The sequence below is a fragment of the Stegastes partitus genome, unplaced genomic scaffold (genome assembly GCF_000690725.1).
Source record: "Stegastes partitus isolate 25-593 unplaced genomic scaffold, Stegastes_partitus-1.0.2 Scaffold2123, whole genome shotgun sequence".
Classification (NCBI taxonomy): domain Eukaryota; kingdom Metazoa; phylum Chordata; class Actinopteri; family Pomacentridae; genus Stegastes; species Stegastes partitus.
Window position 1 is genome coordinate 32,581 of NW_007579854.1, and position 23,836 is coordinate 56,416.

The 23,836-nt window shown below is 42.5% G+C and overlaps 1 protein-coding gene across 1 annotated transcript in view; it reads left to right on the forward strand.

Moving 5' to 3' along the window:
* The window catches only part of LOC103374027 (cell adhesion molecule 3-like), a gene marked incomplete at its 3' end in the record, with an annotated part of 72,104 nt that overhangs the window by 22,001 nt on the left and 26,267 nt on the right, over positions 1 to 23,836 (forward strand). The window contains exon 3 of the mRNA XM_008304043.1: positions 19,584 to 19,733. Coding sequence (XP_008302265.1) covers positions 19,584 to 19,733 — 150 coding nt within the window. The remainder of the gene's footprint in view (positions 1 to 19,583; positions 19,734 to 23,836) is intronic.

Sequence of the window (23,836 nt, forward strand, 5' to 3'; positions counted from 1 at the left end):
GGGGAGAACATGCAAACTCCACGCAGAAAGATTCTGGTGTCCCCACCGGGACGCGAACCGGCGACCTTCTGCAACAGTGCTGCCAACTGCGCCACCCTGCAGCCTAACTAAATATGTAAAATACAAATAGAAGTGATTAAATTAAGACACTGTCCTCTGTGTGTGCGGGATCAATGATCAGTTTGTCTCCAGCCGCCTTTTTTTGTTCTCTTTTCTTCATCTTTCACTGCTCTATCCCTTTTTGTTGCCCACTAAGGTCCACATCTTAAAGCATTATTATTATTTATTGCTTTCTAGACTCTGTGTCAAGGAAATCTGCAGCTGCCCTCTAATTTAGCCGCTAGCCATTAGCTGCTGTGAGAGAAGCTAATGTCCTGGTTTGTGGCAACGACTTGTGTTTCTTGTTCAGTTTTTGCCGTCTCTGCTTGAGAAGCATTTCTGAGATCGCAGAGAGAGGCGACGATATCAGACATGAAGAAGCACATTAAATTAATCAATAATCAGCCAATTTAAATACAGATAATCAGAGGAATGCTAAATATCGCCCATGATAATCGTCCAGGTCAGAAATCTGTGTATCCCGTCTCTAGCAAGCGGAAAGGATCAGTTCACCTAAATATGAAATTAAGACTTAATACTACTATTTAGATGTTTAAGCTTAAGTGTTTTAGGAACATTCTCTTAGCTTTTCTTTACGTCAGTACAATGCATGTAAATGGAATTTTGTTTTTGGTCCTGGTGGCCTGGTGGTGGAGCTTCTTGGCAGTTAATCAGGAGGTTCAGGGTTCAAGCTGCCACCGTTGGGCCTTTAGCAAGTTCCTGAACCTGATCTCCTCCAGTGGGGCCTTATCATGACTGACACTGTTCTCCGACCCCACCTGGGTATGCACACACAGAATTTCTAATGTATTTGTGACAATAAAAGATCGTTCTTCCTCTTTTTATGTATACATATATATCACAACTTGGAGAAGTGAAACATAGCAGAAAAGTGAAGTGAGAAATTGGATTTCCTATCCCTTTGGTTTCCACAGTTTTAGAAGCTTCTATGAAATAAAATGTAATTTTCACAAGCCTTCATAAATGAATAAGCAATTAGTAAAATATCTAAAATAGGCTCCAGGACACAGGTCGGTCTTATGCCCAGCAGGGATCGCTTGAGAGCATTTGGAAAGCACAGCATTCTTTCAGCTTTGGTCGCTGTGATATAAAATATCCACGGAAGTAATGTTTTGCAAGTGCTGATCAACTGCCTGACTTCTGCTCACCTGGATGATCCACAGCAAAGTAAATGTTCCTCCGAGCATTATTTCTCATTTTAATTTTGTGGCACTCTGGGGATGTGGTGTGGTTCAGATATGGGTGCTCAGGAACCGGCAGTATTAACTTCTCCTCCATCATCGGTCCTTGTTCAGCACTTGTGCAGCACATGAAGGATGTGATGGTTGGTCAGTGTGGTTATTTGTCCCACACTTGTTCCACTGTGATCGGATGGTCGAGTTAAAAGTGAGAGCAGTTTACCTGGTGTTGACATTCTTTTAACTTCTGGGACTAGAAAAAAAAACCCAGAACATGCAGTGATCAGCGCAGAACAGACATACGGGTGCTGCCTTTTTCAGGTGGTACATAAATCTACCACACACCCATTGAAAACAACTGAAAAAATATGTTGGCCTCAGGAAAAAAATATTTGCCGAACACACCCCGCTGTAGTCTGTTTGTTGGGGAGATGCTTTTGAGAATGTGTTCTTCCAGGGAAAACACTTGTTCCAACAAGTGTCTTAAAATTACATGCTTATTCTGAAGTAACAAAGTCTTAAAGCATCTGTTCATTTCTTGTTTCCTACCAACACACAACGCTGGTTTCTTTTAACCGTCAGTCCACTGCAATCATTTTTTGTAACCACAATAACAAAGGTTCTCTAATCTCTCTACAAAAACGTGGTAATTTTTACCTTATACTGCAATTTCTCCCAAACCACAATCTTGCCAAAAACGTAACCATAACAGATTCATTGTCCAACAGTGAGTCGTAACGGTTTTGGAAGACACAGATAAGTGACGCAGCCTGACTGATGAGTTTGTCAGATCAGAAAACACTCCTTTAGGCGACTTTATCCTGCAGGAACTTGGAACAGGTGCAAGGTGTTAACTCAAATCGAGTCAACGTGACAACGAGTGGTTTGCTGTTCCATCAGCAAGTATGACGTAGGACCAAGTAGAGTTTGTTATTTTAACCTTTATGTTGAATTTCATGTTGTTGATGGCGGCCTTAGAGAGGAAATGACTCCTTCTCGACAAGGACATCAGGAGGGCAGAAAAATGGCGCTTGTTGTCCTGTCCAAGTTAAATCAATCAGCGCTTGTCTTCTCAGAGTTTAATCAATCAGTGCCGAGACCCTCACAGGACTTTTTCAGGGTCACTCAGAAGTACCAACCCTGGAGTAGCAACTGATTCTCCCCTTGAAAATAGCTCTGAAAGAGGTTTTACCCACAAAGATTTGCTGTGCAAACCAATGAAAAACTTCCTGATGTGTCGATGCAAACAACCTCGTTGCTTATTTAATTTGGGGGATTTTCTCTGACATGCTGGTGCAACAACGCTTGTCAGACTCACCAACTACGCTTTCACTCATATCGAATTATCTGCTGTGGCTTGGCAGTCACCTGATCTCAGCCAAATGTAACATAAACAATGGTTTCCACCTCCTTCAAATGAGAGAGCATCTTTCAAAGACTGACTTTGGTTCCTCCAGTAAGATTCAGAGACTTAAAGAATGAGCACAGAAGTCGATCTGAAGGTTTGTGGCGGAACAACACCATAAAAACCTGCAATGCTATGATTTTCTCTGATTTGTCACCAATCTTAACATCCAAACAAAAGACCAAGCAATCAGTCTTTCATTAGAAGGGCTGGAGGAAGAGAGAAAACTTTAGGTGAACTTTGACAAATCCCATCAGATGTGCAGTTCTTGAAACTCCACGGTGGCAAATCTGCAAAATTAGGTTATTTTTCATAGTTTCTCGCTGTGTTAGATCGGTTGGCGTGGGTTTTTCAAATGACATTGATTGGTACAGTGCACACACATCTGCACAGTCTACTGTACATCCATCATGCCATCTGTGCTTCCGTGCAGGAAGATATATAGTGGTGGGTGTTTGGTGTTTTCCCAGCTTTTTAGCTTGACGTATACCTTTATGATCTAAATTTATAGCACACATTAGGGACTGGATGATACATCTATTCAGTATTTGCATTTTATTACGGGATATCGGATAGTTAGGCTGCTGCCTGAAGTGATGGTTCCTGCCCGTCCACAGCTGCAGACAAACAACCAGGAATATCTGCAGTATAATTTTACTCTTTAACACTGATTGCTTTAATTATTCTGTTTGGCTTTTCTGTTTCCGTGCTTAGTGTGTCCCAGTTCTCAGCCTTCTTTTGAATCACAGTAACGGGTCAACTGATCTTAGGGAGATGCGAAGAGTTTTATGGTTTGAAAATGTCTTGTTTCAAAGGCCTTTTCCTTTTACCCTGACAAGAATAAAAAATTAGATGGAGACACTGAGCAGTGATGAATTCAGTTTGAATACATTGTTTGAATACATTACAGTAAGTAGTAGCAAATAGATTCAGTTATACTGGTTCTTTTGAAGAATAAATCAGGGCTTTCTTCTTAAAGCACAGGAGATTATAGGTTGCGTAAGCGGTGCCTTATCTTATCAATCTTTTCCCACCTATTGACTATATTTACTGTAATATCACCACCTTGTATTATGCTCTGTGTGGTATGTATTTATAGTGTGTGTAGGAGTGCTCTGTGAGCCAATGTGCATGTATTTTTTTTTGAAGTCATTATAGTCCAGGGAACATTGGTGGAACTTCAAGGAGATCTACAGCTACATGATCATTGAATTTCACTGGAATTGCACTCAGTAGAGATGAATCACGCAGGATCAGACGGTCTATTCTGATCAGAATGCTGCTAGAAGCTCCACATTTCAGCCACATGTGCATCCAAGGGCACGCTTCGTACACGACGACGCTCTGCCCTTCTACTTCATGTCAAGTGGGTCACCAGATGGTCAAGGGCAGCGCCAGTTCTTCGACGTAGGCAGCCATGACAGTTGAGCCCACGTAGAGTGACCCTAATTAGTCAATTAGCCCACAAGGGGCGCCCTAACAATGTCTGGAGGCGCCCCGCCACTCACCAGTGTACCCAGATAAAACCGCCACTGTCCAACCTCTATTGTTTCGCCGTCTCTGTCTGTGCTGCCATTGTTGGAAGCAGCGAGCCTCTCCTCCTCCTCCTCCACCTCCTCTTTCTCATCTTCTTCGTCTTCCCCTTCCCTCGCCTTGCTTGTTCCATTGATCTCCATTGTCTTGATTGGGAGTGACAAACCGTGGGGGCCATCTGAAAGGTTGCGTTCGTTAGTGGGCGTTTGTCGTTACAAGACATACAAGCATTCCTGCAGACATGATGGAGGGGGGGGAGGAGGGTTGTGTATGCCACACAGACACACACATGTACGCACACACACACGACGAAGGACACATGTTCCCAAAGTGGTCCCCGGAGAGAAGGAACATGTCTGGATTGAAGAACGAAAGTGTTCCAGTACACTTACAAACACACACTTCCAGGAAAAGGGAGGCAGATCTTGAACCACATAGACACACATACACAGTGCAAACTTTGGTCCACATTAACATTTCCGCCTCTCCCAGCCCTGCTTTGTGTTTCTGTGCTATTTCAAGAGAGACACACAAACCATCGTGCATGCACACACACACACAGACACACACACACTCGCAAAAAACACTCCTTCGTCCTTTCATGTCATCTTGCTGAGCAGTCAGAGACGAGAGGAGAGAAAAGAAGAAAGGAAAGAGGTCTGCCTGAAACAAAACAAAAAAAAAACATCCAGTAGAACATCCAGTCTCATGTACCTCACCAACAATTACATGACGAGAAGAGAGAACACGTTTATTTGTGATTTCAAGTGGAGGCAACCAGACAGGAGAGTTGACATGATACCAAAGACTTCAGTAGCATCTGCACGTATCATGATTTGTAGTGTATGAGAACAGCTTTCTGATATTTTTCTAATTGTGCACAGGAAGAAAACAAGAAATCTTAAAACGCTGCATGCTAGGCGGATTTCTAGAATAATTTCAGTGGATTTTTGATCAGATCTGCACTGACAGCAGTCTTGGAAGAGGGGAGATGCAAACTGTAAAAGCTCCTCTTGTAAATAGGGTGCATTCGAAGGTTTTTTTAGTTGAAACAAGCTAGTTTGTACAACATGTAGGCCAAGCATGTTTAAAGATGCAAATGTTTACACCTCTTATAAATGACACAGGGGGAAAAAAATTCATTTTTGACATCAGAAAGGTGTGGAGTTTCATCGAGTGTTTAGCAATCCAACAAGCACTGCTTAAAGCTCAGGCAGCCCTAATGATATATATGTACATGGTGGCTGATAAACAACAAGAAGGTGCAGAGCAAAAATCCATAGTTGTGTTCCAGGCAGTGTAAAAACAGTGTCGCAATTGCACAGTTTATCTATTAGACAGCCAAGACAAGTTTATTGTTCAGCTATAAAATATTCCACTCATTGGGGGCTGTCACGGCACAATAAAATGTTCCCAAAAACACTTTAAAAATGTTTCACCCAGCACTTTACAAATGTAGATCATACATCATTAGATAGATCAGACTTTTTCAATTCTCACATTTGGGTATCAGCAGCAAAATATGCACGTTTAAAACAGTACCATCAGTTTTAAATTCCCTCTCTGGCTGTTGATTAAACCCATAAAAACTCATCTCTGTGTTGCAAAGTCACACATGTAGAAGTTTGGAAACTGGTTCAGCTGTGACGTGACACCGCTGCCTCCTCCGTGTTTGAACAAGAAACAGAAAGCCCCACCCTGCAGGTTGCCCAGGTTGTGTAGAAAACCCTGCAAGTCTGAATCTGCGTTTTTGTCATCAGCACACCGCAGTTTCAGGATGGAAATGCTCAGCAATGGTGTTGACTGCTTATTTTGCTCCTGATATGCCTCCTAGCTGATAAAAAAAACCACCATATGGACATGCTAACAAGCCAAAAATCTTGTTTTTCACTGGAGGGGGTCTTTAAACTAAATTCTCTCTAATTGTAAACCCTTCTAATAGGCCCCTTAAATAAGGCTCCGCGCACCCTTTCCCTCACTAACGGAGAATCTGGGAACCATCCATCATCTCAAAAAAGTGTTTGTGTACTGACAGTGCTGCCAAAACCCTGTGACAAAATACAGCTCTATTTATTTATTCTACAAGCTCATCTTGGACACTGGACAGTTTATGTGTTGTGCTTCGCTAGCTGTTGATTTTGGCTAACATCGTCCATTAACCGCCTCACCCCCCCGTCCCCTCTCGGTTTTTAAAACCCTCTCTTGATTGAAAGCCCCGCGTTTTTGTTTGTGCCACGGGGATGACATTTCAGTTGTGTTCTGCATTTTTTTTTTCCCCTAAAAGAAACCCGCCGTCTGTTTGCGTTTGTCGGACGGACCTCGAAAGCAGCATACACAGAGTTAGCCAGTGCGCTGGAGGTGTGTGTTTGTGCGAGTGCGTGAGTGCCGGTGGATGACAAGGGCGACTCCATTTCTTAGGTCAAGCTTCGGGTCACCTCTGTTGCCCTGGTAACCCCGTTCTGGCTGGGTTGCTTGGCAACAATCCTCTTTTGTTCCAAATGATTTAATTTGAAGCATATCTTCCCTCTTCACCCTTGGCTCAGTGGCTCACCCCTCTGCCTCCCTCGTTTTCTCCCTCTATCTCTCCCTCTTTCACCTCCTCCATCTTTCCTCCTTCATCCTCCTCAGCCTCCCTCTCTCTCTCCTGGTGAAGCTTTAGGAGGACTGCTTGCTCTTTTTTTTTTTTTTTTTTTTTTAATCTGCGGCCCTCCTTGGGCATCGAGAGCCCTATCCTTCTTGTGCCTGTCCTATAAGTCCCTGCTGTTATCGCAAGGTTTTACGAGTGGATAGGTGTGTGTGTGTGTGTGTGTGTGTGTGTGTAGTCGGAAGGTGGTGACTTTGCTCGACTTTGCTTGTGTCAGTACATATATGTTTTTGCGTGTTCTAGGATGATACAGGAGTGTGTGTGCGTGAATATTGCAGTAACGTTTGTGCAGTCATTGTATATTTTCCCACAATAAACAAGTGAATACATATATATATATATATACTGTATATCAGTTTGTTGTTGCTGAATGGATCATTCCAAAAAAAAAAAAAGGGAACTAATCTGTAAAGGAAACAGTCTCCTCTCTTCTCGGAAGGCTTTCCACAAACCTGACTGCAGGGATTTACTCCCATTCAGTCACAAGAGCATTAGTGAGGTCGAGCCCTGATGCTGCCCCACTAAGTGAAGCCCAAGAACTTGAACTTTACTTTGTGCACAGGGGGATTGCCATGGTGAAAGTGTCTTCCCCAAACTGTTGCCACAATGTTGAAAACTCCGCTTTTGTCTTCTGTAAGATTTCCCGTTTGATCAAAGCGACCAGCGAGCCGCGCCGTGCTGTTCTGCTTTACATCAAGCAAAACCTTTTCATACCCAAAAAACAACAACTTTAATGAATCACGTGCAAGTTTTTAATCAGAATCAGTAATCTAGATAACACAATTTGGTGAAACTGTAGAATCAACGGGAGATAATTTCACTGAAACGCAAACAATGATAATAAACGATCACCCAGTGTGCATGTCAATTTCATGCTTACGTAACAGCGTTTGATTGTGACACACTTTTAGATCAGAAACTTTCAGAAAAATCGGTGTTTGTTTGTACAGACAGACAGAGAGAACAGATTTCGAGGCTCCCCCATTGCAGGTCCAGTGATCTTAGTCAAAAGGGCAGACTTCTGGTAATTGACTACTCATTTCTTTAAGTGGCCTATTGGCAGGGGCAGTCAGTGCATTTGCCAAGGCATTAAAGATTTCACTCTCTTTATCTTCCTCTGTGTGTGTGCGCGCAAGAGTGTGTGTGTGTGTGTGTGTGTGTGTGTGTGTGTGCAGATGGACAGATAAAGCTCAGTTTTCTTTTTTTTTTTGTTATCAAGTGATGATTTATCCTTTTTTTTTTTTTTTAAACTCTGCGCCTGCACTGGTGCAGTAACAGGGCTCCCCTCTTTAAAATCAAAAACATCGCTCTTCCTCTGTCTCTCTGTCAGTCTGTGTCCAATTCATTTTTCAAGAAGCTTAGCTGGCAGCGCTGTTAGAAATGAACAAAATTACCAAAGCGGTTTACATTGTATTACAATACAAGAACAGTATCAAAACACTGCTGAGATGATTATGGAGGCAATTATGATGTAACAAGCAGTGGCTGAATGGTGGTTTTCATTATGATTAGCAGCTCGACAAAGCTTACGGGACATACATGTTCAGATTCAGGTCTAGTATAGAGGTATGCGTACTGGCAGTATCAGTCATCTCACTTAAGTCCACTTCAGCAGAAATAGAGCTCAAAATCCAGAACTGATCCGTATATAAAAATACTTCCTAATGTTCTTGTTTAGCTCATGTGAAGCTTTCACATTTGGAGTTAGCCAGTTTAGGTTGTTGCATTCGTTCTGATTGCTTATTGTTGGTCCAGCCAGTCAGCAATTTGCTGTTAGCCAAAGTTGACCCTCGGCTTTCTGTCAATTAATTCTGACAAAGGGTTCACACAGTGGCCCTCCATTCAACAGGAAACGACATCAGGTAGCAATGGAGAAAAAACTCCCACAGTAGGTTGACAGTCCTGCCAGATTCTAACAAAACTACCGTACATCCATTGCAACAGTTTTGAAAGTCTTGCTTTTCTGCACGTGCAAAGATGGTTGTGGCAAATAAAGGTCAGTTCGTGCTTTCCACGTCTGCATGTCCGTAAGGTTCTCCGTGACCTACATTTCAAGCCCGCAAGGTTTCGTGCAGCGGACCCTGTGTGGACGGTTGTGTGCAGCGCTGCAACATGTGCCGGGAGAACGAAGTGAATGCTTTATAAATATTTATTAAAAGAGTTGTAATTGAAGTAATTGCTGCCAGATTTGGAGACGCTTTGATACCTGCTTGCTCTCCGTCTACGGTGCCTAAACAGAGTGGGAAGTTCTTAATTCTCCAGATAGCCTGAGCTCGACACACCTCAGGAATAATCACATTAGCACGATGCAACAGTGTAATCTGTAACCAGCTGCTGTGTCCTATAAGAAGTGTGAAGTCACATCCAGTAGTACAGACACATCCATGGGAGACCCTGTGTTAGCTTTGCTGGCAGCGCTGTTAGAAATGAACCAAATTACCAAAGCAGTTTACATCGTATTGCAATACAAGAATGGTGTCAGAACACTTCTGAGATGATAATAGAGGCAAATATGATGTAACAAGCAGTCCCTCCAGTAAACAAGAAAACAAAATCAGGTAATAATGGAGAAAAACTCAACAGAGAACGAGAGTAGGTTTGCAATTCTGCCACATTCTAAAAAAGCTTTCTTATTTCCCTTTTAACAGTTCTCAAAGTCCTGCTTTTTACAATATCATTACATTGCAAATATGGTATTTTTTAAAGAAAGAGAAGGACAGTTGTGGCAAATAAAGGTAATTTTATGTTTTCCACGTCTGCCTGTCCGCAAGGGTCCAAGTGACCTAAATTTCAAACCCGCAAGGTTTCGTGCAGACGTCTGTGTACAGCGACTGCACACGTGCCAGGAAAACTAAATGAATGCTTTATAATTAATTATTAAAAGACTTGTAATTGAAGTAATTGCTACCAGATTTGGAAATGCTTTGATATGTGTTTGCTCTCCGTCTACGGCGCCTAAACAGAGTGGGAAGTTCTAAATTCTCCAGATAACCTGCGCTACATCCGCCCACTGCGCTCGACACACCTCAGGAATAATCACGTTAGCGCGATGCAACAGTGTAATCTGTAACCTATAAAAACAGCAAAGTCATCGCCAGCATTTCACAAACAGCCATAGGAGCCAAGGGCAACGCAAGCATCTACTTAGCAAACCGACGAGCCTGATTAGAAAAAGTTAGTAGATTTTGTTCCTAAAATGATGTGAACTGAAGACCTATGATGGGGCATCAACACTGGGGGGGTTTAAAGTCAGATGTTCTACATGCCCCTCTACCACCCAGACCTCCACACCCATATTTTCCCCTCACAACAAAGATTTTTGTTTCATTTGATCAGTACATCTTGCCTCACTGAACTGAACTACCTGATTTAAATATAACTGGGCTGCTACTAATGTAAAGAAACCCACCGTTCTGAAACTGACATGTCGTGGATCTGAAGCTCTTGCAGGTTCCTAAAGGAGTTGCTCGCTTTGATGACTACTAGGAACTATCCCTCCTGTTGTGGCACACGGAAACACAAGAACTTCAGATTAAAAAGTCCTTCAAAATGGAAGATACCCTCCTAATTTGACTGCCTAGCAGATGTAATTATGATTGAGGATGGTCGTATTTGTCCCCAACCACTTATAGTAAAGTCACCTCAGAAGGAGACGACTTCAGACCAGAGAGGAGGAATGATTGTGTTCATGCATTGTATTACCTCCCTGTGCTTGTTTTTTTTATTTCTCTCCACCTCACCACATGTGTCAGCATCTCCTCAATCTGTTTTTCTTTCTTTGCATTTCTGTCTCTTCCCTCACTTTCTTTCTGCTCCGCTCTACTTCCCTCCATCTTGCTCTCATTGTTTTTTCTTTTTTTTTTGTGTCTCGGTCTTTCGGTTTCTTTTGTCCGCTTTCTAAGTCACCCTGTCATCTCTCCTCATTGCTCTCATCTATCTATATATGCTTATTTCTGCCACGTCCTTCGCTCACCTCTCACTCTCTCCGTCCCTGTTTCATTCTCTTTCCCTCTGTTTGGTTTTTTTTTTCCCTCCACCTTCCTCTATCTTCCTCTCGCTCCCTCAACTCTCCCTGTATTTTCTCTTCCTGGCAAATCATTATTCTTTTTCTTTTGTCAGCAGTGATGGTGCTGCCCTTTTCTGCAAGCTGAACTCCCTTCTCTCTCCCCCTCTCCCTCACCCTCTCCCTCACCCTTCGTTTTCTTTCTCACAGCGCTGCTCCAGTGGCAGGGTGGGGCGGCCGGCTTGGCGCCTCGCTGCTGCTGCTGCTGCTGCAGACACTCTGCTGGGCTGCGATGCTGATGGTGTGTTTGTGTGTGAGCGAGGATGAGGAGGGGGATTGTCTGAGCTCTGAGCTAACTATGTTTGACAGGCAGCAGCAGCAGGGTGGGGTGGTTTGGAGGGGGTACTTGATGCGATGAGAGTGTCGGGGGTAGAGGGGGGGGATGTGTTTGGGCTCAAACCCTCATCCTTCAGGAAAAAAAAAAAAAAAAAGGCGGGCTTGAGCAAAAACTAAAGGCTAAGGAGTTTGTTTGTGCTAAGACTGCAGGCGGGGGGTGCTTAAATCCCAAATACACAGACCAATCCCACCCCTCGCTTCCCCGCCCACACCCCTTAAAGATTATGAGTAATTTGTTCGACGGCCCTCGAATGACGGAACAAAAAAGAGAAGAGAATCGCAATCCCTCTATTAAATGCTGCAAAAATCAGCTGGAAAAGAAAAAAAAAACAACTAAAACAAAGGCTTTTTTTCGCTGACACCAGCTCTGTACATCACAAGCAGGAGGAGTGAAATAGAAGGGTGGTGGTGGTGGTGGGGAGATGCTACTTGAAGAAAAACTAAGAAAAAAAAACTTGTTATACATTGCAGATGTTTAGTTTCTTATTCACTTTTGAAATATCTGGTTTGAATTTGCATCTTTCGACTCACAGCAGGCGGAGTGGGGGATGGAGAGAGGGATGAGAGTGGAGGAGCCTGTAGACGGTAGAGGTGGGCAGAAGGGCACACACACCCCTATATATATTTATATAAATATAAATACACTCTCAGATATACACACATGCCCAGGGGGATGGGTGGTAGTAGGGGACAGCTGGGCATAGATGGATGATGTGGGGGGAGGCTGCTCTGTGTGTGTGTCCATGTGTGTGTGTCTTCTTGAATGTGTCCTCTGTGCACTCTGTGAATAGGGTGTTTGCATGTGTCCAACCGGATCGAATACATTTTTTTCATGTATTTGTGGTTTTCTGCGAGCGTTGTTTGACAAATGTTCACGTCTCCCTGTTTGTATGTTTCATGAATGTATGTGAGCTGCTGTGTGTGGTTGCGGTGGTGGTGGTGGTGGTGGTGGTGGGAGGGGTCGGCATTCTTGCAGTTGTGCGCCAGTGGATGCCTGTGTGTGTGTGTAATGGCCTGTATCATGCCACGCCATATCAAACCCGCACGCTGTTGGCGTGGTTTCCCCATCAAACGCGTACGGCGTCAGCAGCACCGTGACACATGGCTGCTGCGACTGTCACACACCAGAGCGCCGCACTCTGTGTGCAGCAACAATAGGACACGCACACGCCAACACGCACACACACGCAGCCTCAACCACATGCAGATAAAAAAAAAAAAAAACTCTCATAAATCACACAGATACACATACTTCGTCCCACACACTTGTGCACAAACAGATAAATTCCTTCCCCGCAAAGCAAATACAACTATGCTTGAGCGCAAACACACACTTGCATGCAAACAAATCCTCACAAGTAATAAGCTTCTTGAAGCTCGCACACACACACACACACAGGCAGAGACACGCACATAATGACACACAGTCAGATAATTACCTCCCTGCAATGCAACAGCTACACCCTAAACTGCAAATATACACACTTTGCGCGCTCCACACACGCACAAATATGTGGATAAACATCTCATCGCATCGACATGCGCACGCCACACACAAACACACACTTGTGTTATAGTAAATAAAGTTCATTAACCTGAGTTAATTAGCAGAAACACTGTAAAGCCTCCCCGGGAGAACACAAAAAAAAAAGGAGGGAAAAGAAGGAATTAAGGATGGAGAGAAATAAATGAGTTGATCAGGAAGGAGAAGGGGGGAGGCGAGGGGGGAGGAGGAGGCTCGACAGAAGGGCGGAGAGGTGAAGGGAGGCTGAGAGGAAACCGAGGAGGACATCGGGGCAGATGGAGAGAAGGAGGAGGGAGACAGATGGAGGGAGAAGGAAAAAAGGGGGTGAACATGGAGATGGCCAAGGTGGTTTGAATTTTTTCTCTGTCTGTTCTTGTTTTAACGGAGAGAGACGTTGGGGAGAAGAGCTGCTTTTTATCAGAGGAATAGTTTTAAAAAATGAAATACACTTACATCCAGATATGGATTGCCGTAGAGATATAGTGAGAACCAGATTTAGTTCCTGCACAAGCACTACGGCACAGCACTGTAATGACAACAATAAGCTGAGCTATTGAGGGAATTAACCCCCGGTGGGACGCAGCAGTACTGCAATGAAAAGTCATCAATAACAGAGATGTGTTTAAAACAGACGGGGCACCTTAAACTGTGAACAACTGTTAGCGTTTGTGTTCTACTTTTTTTTAAATCATTAAAGTTGCGACGCACACGTTCCCAGAGGCCATAAAATCTATTTTTATGTGCAGGACGTTATTACAATGTAAACTTTATTGACAAATTTAACAACATTATGGCGAATGTTAGTTGGCCACCGTAGTTAATAATTCATTTTCTCTTGATTGACTCATCGATTTCTATTTTTATTATTGTTTTTATCCTCTATTTTTATCATCCAATTTTTTTTTAGGTTTATTCATTCTATTGCTAATTTTATTCTCTTTATTTATTTACCTATTTACATATTTATCTTACTTTTTTTTACGATTGCTATCATCTATTTTTATCATCTAATTAACTTCTTGAACTTTATTTATTCTATTGTAAATTTTATTCTTTATTCATTCACTTATTTATTTGCTTAATTACTGCTATTATTATCATTTTTAGCCCTGTGTTTACACTTTTGCCCTCTATTTTCTTCCACTTGTTTTGTTATTTTATCTGGAATATTTTACCCTGTTTGGACCGACCAGCCTCCTGTTGTTCAGTGTTCATCCTTTTTTTTTTTTTTTTGCCCTGTCTGTAAAACACTTTGTAAAGTTTTAATTATTGTTATTCATTATATAATTAATCATTATAGCTCCACCGGGAAGTGAGGAAATATTGGCTTAAGTCTTGGAATGTGCTATCTCGCTGTCATAATCCATCTTTTTTTTTTTTTGGCAATAAGGCGAATCAAATTTCTCAAAGGATAAAAGCTGACCTCTTCCTTTAACTTTCCCCCTTTTTCTGTTTTCCATCACTGGAAAGCCCACGAGCTCCTCACACTTCCTCTGTTGTCTCACTTCTTTCCCCTCCTCTCCCGTTTTTTTTTTTTTTTTCGCATACTGTTTCCCACCTCGTTTTATCACCAACCCTCCTTCCTCTGCATACCCTCATCCATCCATCTCTCCCTTCCCCCCTTTTTGACTTGATATCCCCGTCAGCCTTTCTACCTCGCCGTTCTCTCACCTTGTTGCTGGCTTGGGAAAGTGTAAATTATGTTGCTTTAAATACCCGTGTCTTCCTCGGGCTTACAGCCGTGGGGGGTTGGAGTGGAGGAGGGGGCCGGAGTGGCTGTGAGAAGGGAGAAGAAGAAAGAAGAGCGAGCTGCAGTGTTTAACTTAACGTCTGCTAAGGATAGATAGGTTCCTCCTTTCATTTTTTTTTTTTTTTTTTTGCAGCCTGAGTATTTAGCCCGACTTAACTGTTTAAACTCTGGCTGAACTTGGTTTCCCCCCTTTAACTTTGCTCTTAAGGAGCTTCGGAGGTAAGAAGAACAGCTGTATCTGTATCTGAGGCTTATTGGGGTCGTATTCTCGTGGCGGAGCGACTCTCTAGCGCTTTGTGTGAACCGGTTTTGGCCACAAAAGAATGTATCACAAAATGTGCTAACCACACAAGCTTGTTTTTTTATTAACTTATTTCAAATAGTCTCATCTCTCTGGCACCCATCTTAATCCCCGCTGCGGCTAACCATCTAAAACCATTTAAAATATTGCTAAAGGGTTCACAGAGTGTCTCCGTACAGCCAAACTTATATGTGAGTAATATATGACTGAACAATGCTCATGTGCTGTTCACCATCCAGCCGTTTGTGTGCCTTAGTGGAGCTTTAGATTTAATATGAGGAGCACCATTAATCATCATTAAAGCATTTTAAGCCTTATGGTCCATAAGAGTGAGATTAACCTTTGTTTATTTGCTCGCATTAATTGATACGCAAAGTTTGCGTAACGAACTCCAACCACAGCCTGATCTTTTCGGTCGGAAATAAAAACGCCTCGGCACCGCGTTAATGAACAAACTTTAAGTGCTGCCTTCAGATTTACTCTGCCAGTTCATGGATCGAACCTGCAATCTTCCACGGACCCTCTCCTCTCGTCTCTAACCTTTAAGGAACCTGGCGGCCCGGATCAATAGTTTTAAATGAAAATGAAAGACCCAGAAATGACCAAATAGCAAAAAGACAAACAAATGTGCGAAATGACAAAGAGAAGGAGATTTGTGGAATTTATTTTCTTTGGCTCCGGCGGACCTACGAATGGATCGTCATTTATTACACACAATTTGAGTACACAAGACTTTTAAACGCTGTGGTTTCCACTTTGAGACTCAAGTAGGCCTTATGTTACAGACTGAAGTATGAAGAAATGATGTTTTACGGTAAATTTCTAATTAAATGCTGGTTGCACAAGCGGATAGAGATTATTGTCTGTGATGTTACACGCTGTTGGTTTTCTACATACTATGACCTGGGACTATGACTTCTTATAAGCTGCACTGTGACAAATTTTCCTGTAAAATTACTGTTGCCGGTATTTTACTGTATTTTCACAGCGTCAGTTATAATTTACTTAAACAGTTAATTAGGACGTGTGTCACAAAAGTTAAGAACCTAAACAACCAATATCGTTATTTTCTTCAGAATACATCTTCTGCTTAAACAAACGTGGCTGAATTAGTCAAATATTACAACTTGCCACATCGTTTTACAGTATTTGAGTAGTGAGTACGTGAGCTGGTGTGCTCGAGCTGCAGCCAGTTGCAAAATGGTAGGTGGAGATGTGAGACGGAGATGGAGGTAGGAGCTTTATACGAGGTGTGTCAGAAAAGTTTCAGGACTGGTGTCACAAAAGATATACATCAAACCCAAACTACAAACTACCAGTTTTCCCCTTCAGACGATCAACCAGCACAAAGAGATCCTGCAGCGTTTGCTTCATTCAGTGAGAAGAGACGAGAGTTGTAGCAGGACAAGTCGTGGCTGTTTCACCATGACAACCTGCTCACAATGTCCTGAGCATCCCACAGTTCCTGGCTGAGAAGAACATCACCGTGCTGGAGCAACCTCCCTACTCACCCCACCTGGCTCTGTGGGATTTGTTCCTCTTCCCCAAGCTCAAGGGGGTCATCAAGGGGACCCGTTCTGAAGACGTGGACCACATCAAGATGGCTGCGATGATGGAGCTGCAGAGGATCTCAGGAAGAATCCTTCCAGGAGTGCATGGCGGTGTGAAGGCAGAGAAGACTGGGAAAGTGTGTTTGACTCCAGGGGGATGACTTGGAAGGAGAAAACTTGTAGTTTGTAGTTTGGATTTGAAAGATATCTTTTGTGACACCAGTCCTGAACTTTTCTGACACACCTCATCCTGTATAATTGATGACAGATTCTGCAGTAGAATATGAGGTTTTCTGTTCAATACTGTAACTGGACTTTCCAATCATGTATTGTGTTGCCAGTGTAATCAACACTGGCTGTAGTTTTTGTGTCTCGTTTTGTCATTTTGTGTCGTTTCGTATCTTGTTTTTGTCGGTTTGTGTCTTGTTTGGGTTGTTTTGTGTCTCATTTTTCTGTTGTATCTGGCTCGTTCATGTTTGTCGTATTTTTTGTTGTTTTGTGTTATTTGTGTACCCTTGTGTCTTGCTTGTCTTTAGTATCTGGCTTTGTGTGACTTTGTCTTGTTTTTGGCGTTAATGTCTCATTTGCCTCCTTTTGATTTGTCTCGCTTTTTATCATTTCGTGTCTCATTTTTGACGCGTTGTGTTGCTTTGTGTCGTGTTTTTCTTGTGTCATTTTGTGTAATACTTGCGTGTTTTGTGTCTCATTTGTGTCATTTTGTATCTTGTTTGCGTTATTTTGAGCTTTGTTCGTGTTGTTTTGTGTGGTTTTTCTTTTGTATTTTGCTTTTGCCTAATTTTTGTTGCTTTATGTTTCGTTTGTGTCTTCTTTGTGTCATTTTGTGTCTCTTTTCTTGTCTTGTTTGTGTGGCTTTATGTCTGTGTTTTGATGGTTTATGTACATTTTTTGGTTTATGTCACACAGTCGGTTTTTACAGTCGGCTGCTAATAGTCATTCATGTTTTCAGCTCCAAAAAGCATCAGACTTGATCGTTTTTAACTGCATTTTGGAAAAGCTGTACACTCTTGTTAGTCTTTGGCTGCATTTTTGCAATGATTTCCTACAAAGTGGGTTTGACATTTAGTCTACCAATAATAAAAAGTAGAATCTCTGGGATTTTCTTGGGATAAATAGTCTATGTTATATAACGGATCCTTTCAAATACAGAACAGCACATAGCTCCTCCCTGAAGAGTCACTAATTGACCACTGATATTGTTTTAGCAGCACAAATGTCACACTGAGTCTCATTTAAAGGTTGTTCTTAGTCAGAAATGCCAGCGCTCTGTGGCGGCCAGAGGCACGACATAAGTTTGGCTAACTTGTCGGAGATCATTGCGGTTGGCTTGATGACTGATGCACTGGGACAGCCAATTTACCCAAAGTGTTCGTGCCAAGTGAAGGAGCTCTTGCGATCAGCCACAAGAATTAGCCCAAGATGCTATTAAAGGAGACACTAATCCGCGGTGCACTTGACCACACAGTCAGCCCTCAGCCATCACGGTGCTTAGATAAACTAACCACAAGGTCAAAGCTGCAGCGAAACACCAGAGACAGCGACTTCCTGACTCGGAGGGCTCTGGAAGCCTCTGAGTGTCTTTTTAAAGCTACTGGCAAACAGCGGCTGTACCTTTAAGAGCTGTTATCGCTCTGTATCCTCACAGCCCAGAGGCAAATGTAAAGGTTTTTTTTTTCTTCTTGTCTAATAACTGATGTTCTCGGAGATGCTGAACCGGCTGTCCGGCTTTAAAATTATTAAAAAGATGCCCACAGTTCCCTACCTGCTGCTCTCGGTTCATGTACTGTGATGTGTGTTTTTTTGATGCTACATGCAGTTAGTTTGCTCGCCTCCTCTTCTGCATCCTCTCTTCGTGTGCCCCCCTCTTTCATGTCTTGATGGGAGTTCCGCCGAAGCGCACTTAAGCAGATGTTCTTCCTGCAGAAAAAAAAAAAAAAAAAAAAAAATCAATTCCACCGCCGGTGCAAGGATGTGATAACGCTCCGCACCGAATATAAACCTGTCTCCCGCTTGACAATTTGGTTCCAATTAAACTATTTATACACGCCGTATTTTCAGGGGTGAGGGGACCGCTTTGAGGCATATCTTCTTAAGAGATGTTCCCTCCGTTGGCTTGGTCTTGTCGTCAATTATGCCATATTTTTGTTTTGCTCAAGATTAGTTTGAGCGAGCGCTGGCACGTTTTGAAGTGAGCGGGAAAGGGAGGGTTCGGTGCACTGGAGGCCGCGGTAACTTCACGTTAAAAAAAAAAAAAAAAGAAGCGCAGCGAGCGACCGCATTACTTGCCGTAACGAGGGGCTGCATATTTTAGTACACACGTCTTGTTTCTGATTCACAAAGTCATTTGCCACCCGTGCTGAATGGAGAGCGGAATTAGCGTGCACCATCACCCGTTATCAAGGGAGCACTGTTAAATACCATAATTTGAGCCAATTTGAATACTGTTACACACCCAGACAGTTCACTCTTCAGTGGTTTTTGTGGTGTTCCAGTTTCAGCTACAGCCTTTAGAATCCCTTCATTATGCCGGGTCATTTGTATTCTCATTCTCTTTCCCTCTGACCTGCTCATTTCCATAATGCCTATCCCGTTTGAGCTTGTTCTGTAGCAGCCGATACATATGCATGGCGCTAAAAAGTGACACAGATATTGACAAAAGAGGGCTGCGACGCCATTAGAGGTACGAGACAGCGCGCTTGTTGTTGCTTTGACCCGTCGGGAGCCACTGTCTGCCACGGTCTCTTCATCTTTTGCTGGTCCCTCAGGTCGTGCAGTCTCTGGGTGCCTGGGCTGCTACTGACTCATTGCTCCTACATTGGCCTCGCAGACGTACAACCAGATAGCCATTTGTCAGCTTTTTTTGTCCCTCTGACAGCATGTCCGCGCATTGTGTCTGTGCTTTCAGAAAGACAGATAGAGATATATAGATAATCTGACAAGCAGAGAAAGAGATGGGCGGGGGGCAGATAGGGAGAAAGAGAGAGAGAGTGAGGCGGGTAATGCATTTTGTGGGTTTATCTGATTTGTGTGTTGCTGTGTGCTTCTATTTTTGTTTGTGTTTTCATATGAGCGCAGTGTCTCTGTGACTTGTCTCCGTTGCCTCTCTGTCACTCTGTCTTATGATTTTTATTTTTTGTGTCTCCTCTCTGCTGTTACCTAGACGACGACCCCTTGCAGCCGGTGACCTCAGATGAGACGGTGTCCGTGGGGGGGACGGTGACGCTGACCTGTCGGGTGGCCGAGAGCGACAACTCCTCGCTGCAATGGTCCAACACTGCACAACAAACCCTGTACTTTGGAGAGAAGAGAGGTGAGCGAGCGTGAGGGATGGAGATAAACATCGGGAACAGGGGACAAGAGAAACTATCAAAGTATAAATGAGGCAATTTCCGACAAAATACGTACAGATGCAGCTAATTTGATATGTTTTCCTGAGCACATGCATACTTCCTGGGTCATTTTATCTGGCAACGTATTCAGCCAGTATTATTAACCAATACTGGCTTATTACAGATACATCAGTATCAGCATTTATGCAGCAATATGAAACTTTTTTTGTGTGTTCAGAACATAAATGAGAAAAAGATGCTGTAGAAATGGGGCCACAACATAGTTTGTCCAGTAGAGCAGCTTCAACTTTTACAGACACTCGCAGCACATGTTGCAGAGTGAGGTGCGGAGTCAAGCAGTGTCGTCATAGTAAGATGTTTGTGAAAAACATTGCTGGAAAGTAAATAATTTTCCCTTTTAAATACAAAGCTTGCATATACTATATTGTTATATTTTCTTAAAGCTGTGTAAACACTATTCCATTGTCACAATACTGCCTGTTCTCCATTTTAATCTTCAGTTCAAGAAGTTCATCCGTATGTTTAAGGCCTTGAGTTGCCATGAACTACATTATTTACATTCACTACTTCACAGTAGATACTTAAATATGTTCAGAATGAGTGATACATTGAGAAGTTTTACTCCTTAAAATTGTTCCATTAGCCTCAGAAATCCAGCATTGGTCAGACTCTAAATATCTTCTAGTCTATGTCTTTGCCACTGAGGTGTTAGGTGGGCTGGGTTAGTGTATTAGACACAGTTTTGTGGCAGCTCTGACAATTTTGTTATTATGTTGATTAGGATTTAGACAGAAATCATAGTTTTAGTCAAATATTTACCAAGTTAATGTTTCCTTGGTGGCGCTACAAGTCAGTGTAACTGAAAGAAGCCCAAAGAACAATAACATAAGATGCATAACATGTACCTTAACACTTCATTTACAGCAGTCAACAATTAGCATTAACAGCTACCACCTATCTATAAGGTGATACATATACACACACACACAGAAATGACTTTTATTTATCAACCACAAGTGAGACGTACGTTTCTTTCACCTACACAGATTATTAAGTGTCTGCTCTGCTCTGGGATCAAATAAACATTACAACAGATTGTTGCACCCTCCACTGTTTCAAGCGACGGGGAGAACAATGACTACTTTCACTTCAGCTGCTGTTATCACAGGGGAAGGACGATGTAGAGGCTACTTCAGAGTGCTTACTAACACAGTTACCCTACTGGGAGGAGTAAAAGTTAAGTACGTGGCTGCATTTACATCTCTTCAGCGTCTCAAACCAACTCTGGAAGTGAATTAAACAATAGGATTTCACGCCATCCTAAATGGATCTAGGATGCATTTACACAGTTTTTTTCCTCTTCTTCAGATTGGCAAGCCATCTGATCCGCCCAAGATGCAGGAAGTAATTAGATGTAAATGGAGTGTATGTTGATAAAAAGCATAGTTATGTTTCCTGGATATTTGCTGATGCATTTGTTCCACATCAATGCAATTTTTAGGTGATGGGTTTGCAAAAAAAAAAAAAAAGATGTTTTCTGCTGCACCGTTGCTGAACAAGGCACTAATAATTACTTTGTGCAGACTGGGTCAAAAGCTTTGTTCAAGAGAAAAAGCCCCAAACAAAGACATTAGGAGACTGAGATAGCAAACAGCGTGTTATTGTAATACCGCATGGTGCCAAAAGTGCTCAATAAGTGCAACAAATGAAAACAGAGGATATAAACAAACCCCGGAGTCTGATGAGCTAAAGTGCATCAACGCGTCCAATTCAAACAGTTACTCTCAAAGAAAAACTGTCTCAGCTTTTTAATAACCCATTTTGTGCAACTTGATGGCCTAACTAGCTGGTGAGCCCGGCCGGCTTTTAATGATATTTTGAAAAGAGAGACTTCCCACTCTTTGGTGCGGTTGGTCCAACATCACACAACGGAGGCTGCATTTGAAAAGAAAAAAGAGGTGAGAGGGACGGCTAGTGCTGGGGAAAAAAAAAATGACACTGTAATAAGGTCTGTCATTATAAATATGGAGTTTTGGTTCTAATGATTACTGTTGACTGCGCTGGCTCAAACCCACGGTTCAAAACATTGTCAGCAGAGAAAAGCAGCACGAACAGCAGCTAGTTTGAGTATAAAGACGGGGACATTGCTGGGCTGTGATTGAAATAAAAAGATGTTTTCTGATTCATTTGGCATGATGGAGGAAAAAAAAAAAAAGTACAACCAGACGAATAATTAAATCCAACAAGAGAACCTGAAGCCTGATGAGGCAAAATGTCATTTCCAGCATTTTCTAGTTCATGTTCGGTGGTCCGGCATCGCACGACAGACTTTAGTTCTTGGGAGTGAAAAAAGAGGAGAGAGTGGTGCAGATGGATGGAAGGAGTGATGGGATATTTGGAGAATTTGAAATAAGGGGCGATGAGAGAGATGGACTCCCTTATGCGCTAATACAGCACTTGACAGTGGAAGTCAAGCAGTCGAGAGATAGAGTTGAGAACAGCGAGAGAGGAGACGGATACAGGGTGAGAAGTTTTCATTGCAACGGGCCAACATTTTTGCAATAAACAATTTGGAAAACAGAGAGAGGCGAGAGAGAATGAGGGAAGGGAAGTGGGGAAGGATAAATTGAGAAAGCAGCAAGTCCTTGCTCCAGATGGAGCTTCAACCACAGTGGCGAGGAGGCAGATAGAAAGCGAGGCTCTTCTCTGCAATGATACAACACTTAAAGGCTGACCTCTACTTTGGAGGGAATTGAGAAGAGTATTGTAGAAGGAGGAGGAGGAGAAGGGGAAAGGGAGAAAATACAAGGAGGGAGGGAGCTGGAGGTAGCTAAAACTCTGTATTGCAGTGGTCCAACAGGCACGGCAGATGCTGCGCTTTGAAAAGCAGCGAGTTAAGATACAGAGAGGAGGATGAAGACAGCTCAGAATTCAGCTGTTCAACCATGTCTTCTGTTCAAAGTGCAGCAGAGGGAGAGAGAGAGACAGAAGGAAACATGAAGATCTTGTCTTTTCAAAAGATATAATACAGGAAGACAAAGGAGGAGTGGCAGTATTGATAGGTGGAGATAAAGATTAAAGATAATGATACAAGACAGGAAGAAAGAGCAGAAAAGTAAACAGAAGACAGCCAAAGAGACACTTTTAGTAGATATTAATACAACAATAAAAGCGTTTAAATGAGTAAAAGATGTCCTTCTTTATCAATGCATGCTGTTTGCTTTGCTCTGTAACAAAGCTGGCGCTGAATATTGTCTAAAAATGCATACAATCATTGAGAAAATGCTTTATTTATTGTTTTCTAGGCCTGTAGTCTCCAGGGCGACTGGTCGATTGTGAATTGAGGGTTGCTTTTATATGGAGAAAAGCATTACATCAATAGCTTGACAGGGTTAATTCATTATTTTTGGCGACTGGAGTGTCACAACTCCCGAGTTTCACGACTTTGTATTCGCCCAACCTGATGGAGGCTGCTAGGTCTAATTTATTGAACATTCATTTAGTCAGAGTCGGCTCCAAACTGACTGACATCATGACAAAGAGGCTGTCGGTGTGGCTGCTCATCTAAAAAATCACCGACTTGGATGTGTTAAGGTGTTCACCCACCTGTATTGTCAACACTTAACGCTTGAGTGTGAACACAGCAAAACAGGCGTAGTTCATAATGTTTGTTTTACTGAATATGTTATAATGACATTAAATCGATTGGTTAGAGGGTCGGTAGGTATGATTTTAGTCAGCCATGATTGACTTTTTCTGATCTGACACTTAATAACAGCTACTTCTTGTAATTTTTATGTTCATTGGATCAAAGTAAATCCAATATTTACTCTTGTTTTGACTCCATTTTGGTCCAATAGGGTCACATCTGACTCTTTAATGCTAAATCATTTGTTTAAGTGCCAGCTGCTAGCTTTGTCGTGGAGCAGGCAGCGTATGATAGGATTTTTCAGCGTTTCTGCTAAAACCTGTTGACGAGACTGATGTGACTGAAGACAGTGAGCTTGTGGTCTATAAATTAATAAATATCAAAAACAATGATCTGCAAGATGCTAAAGAGGGG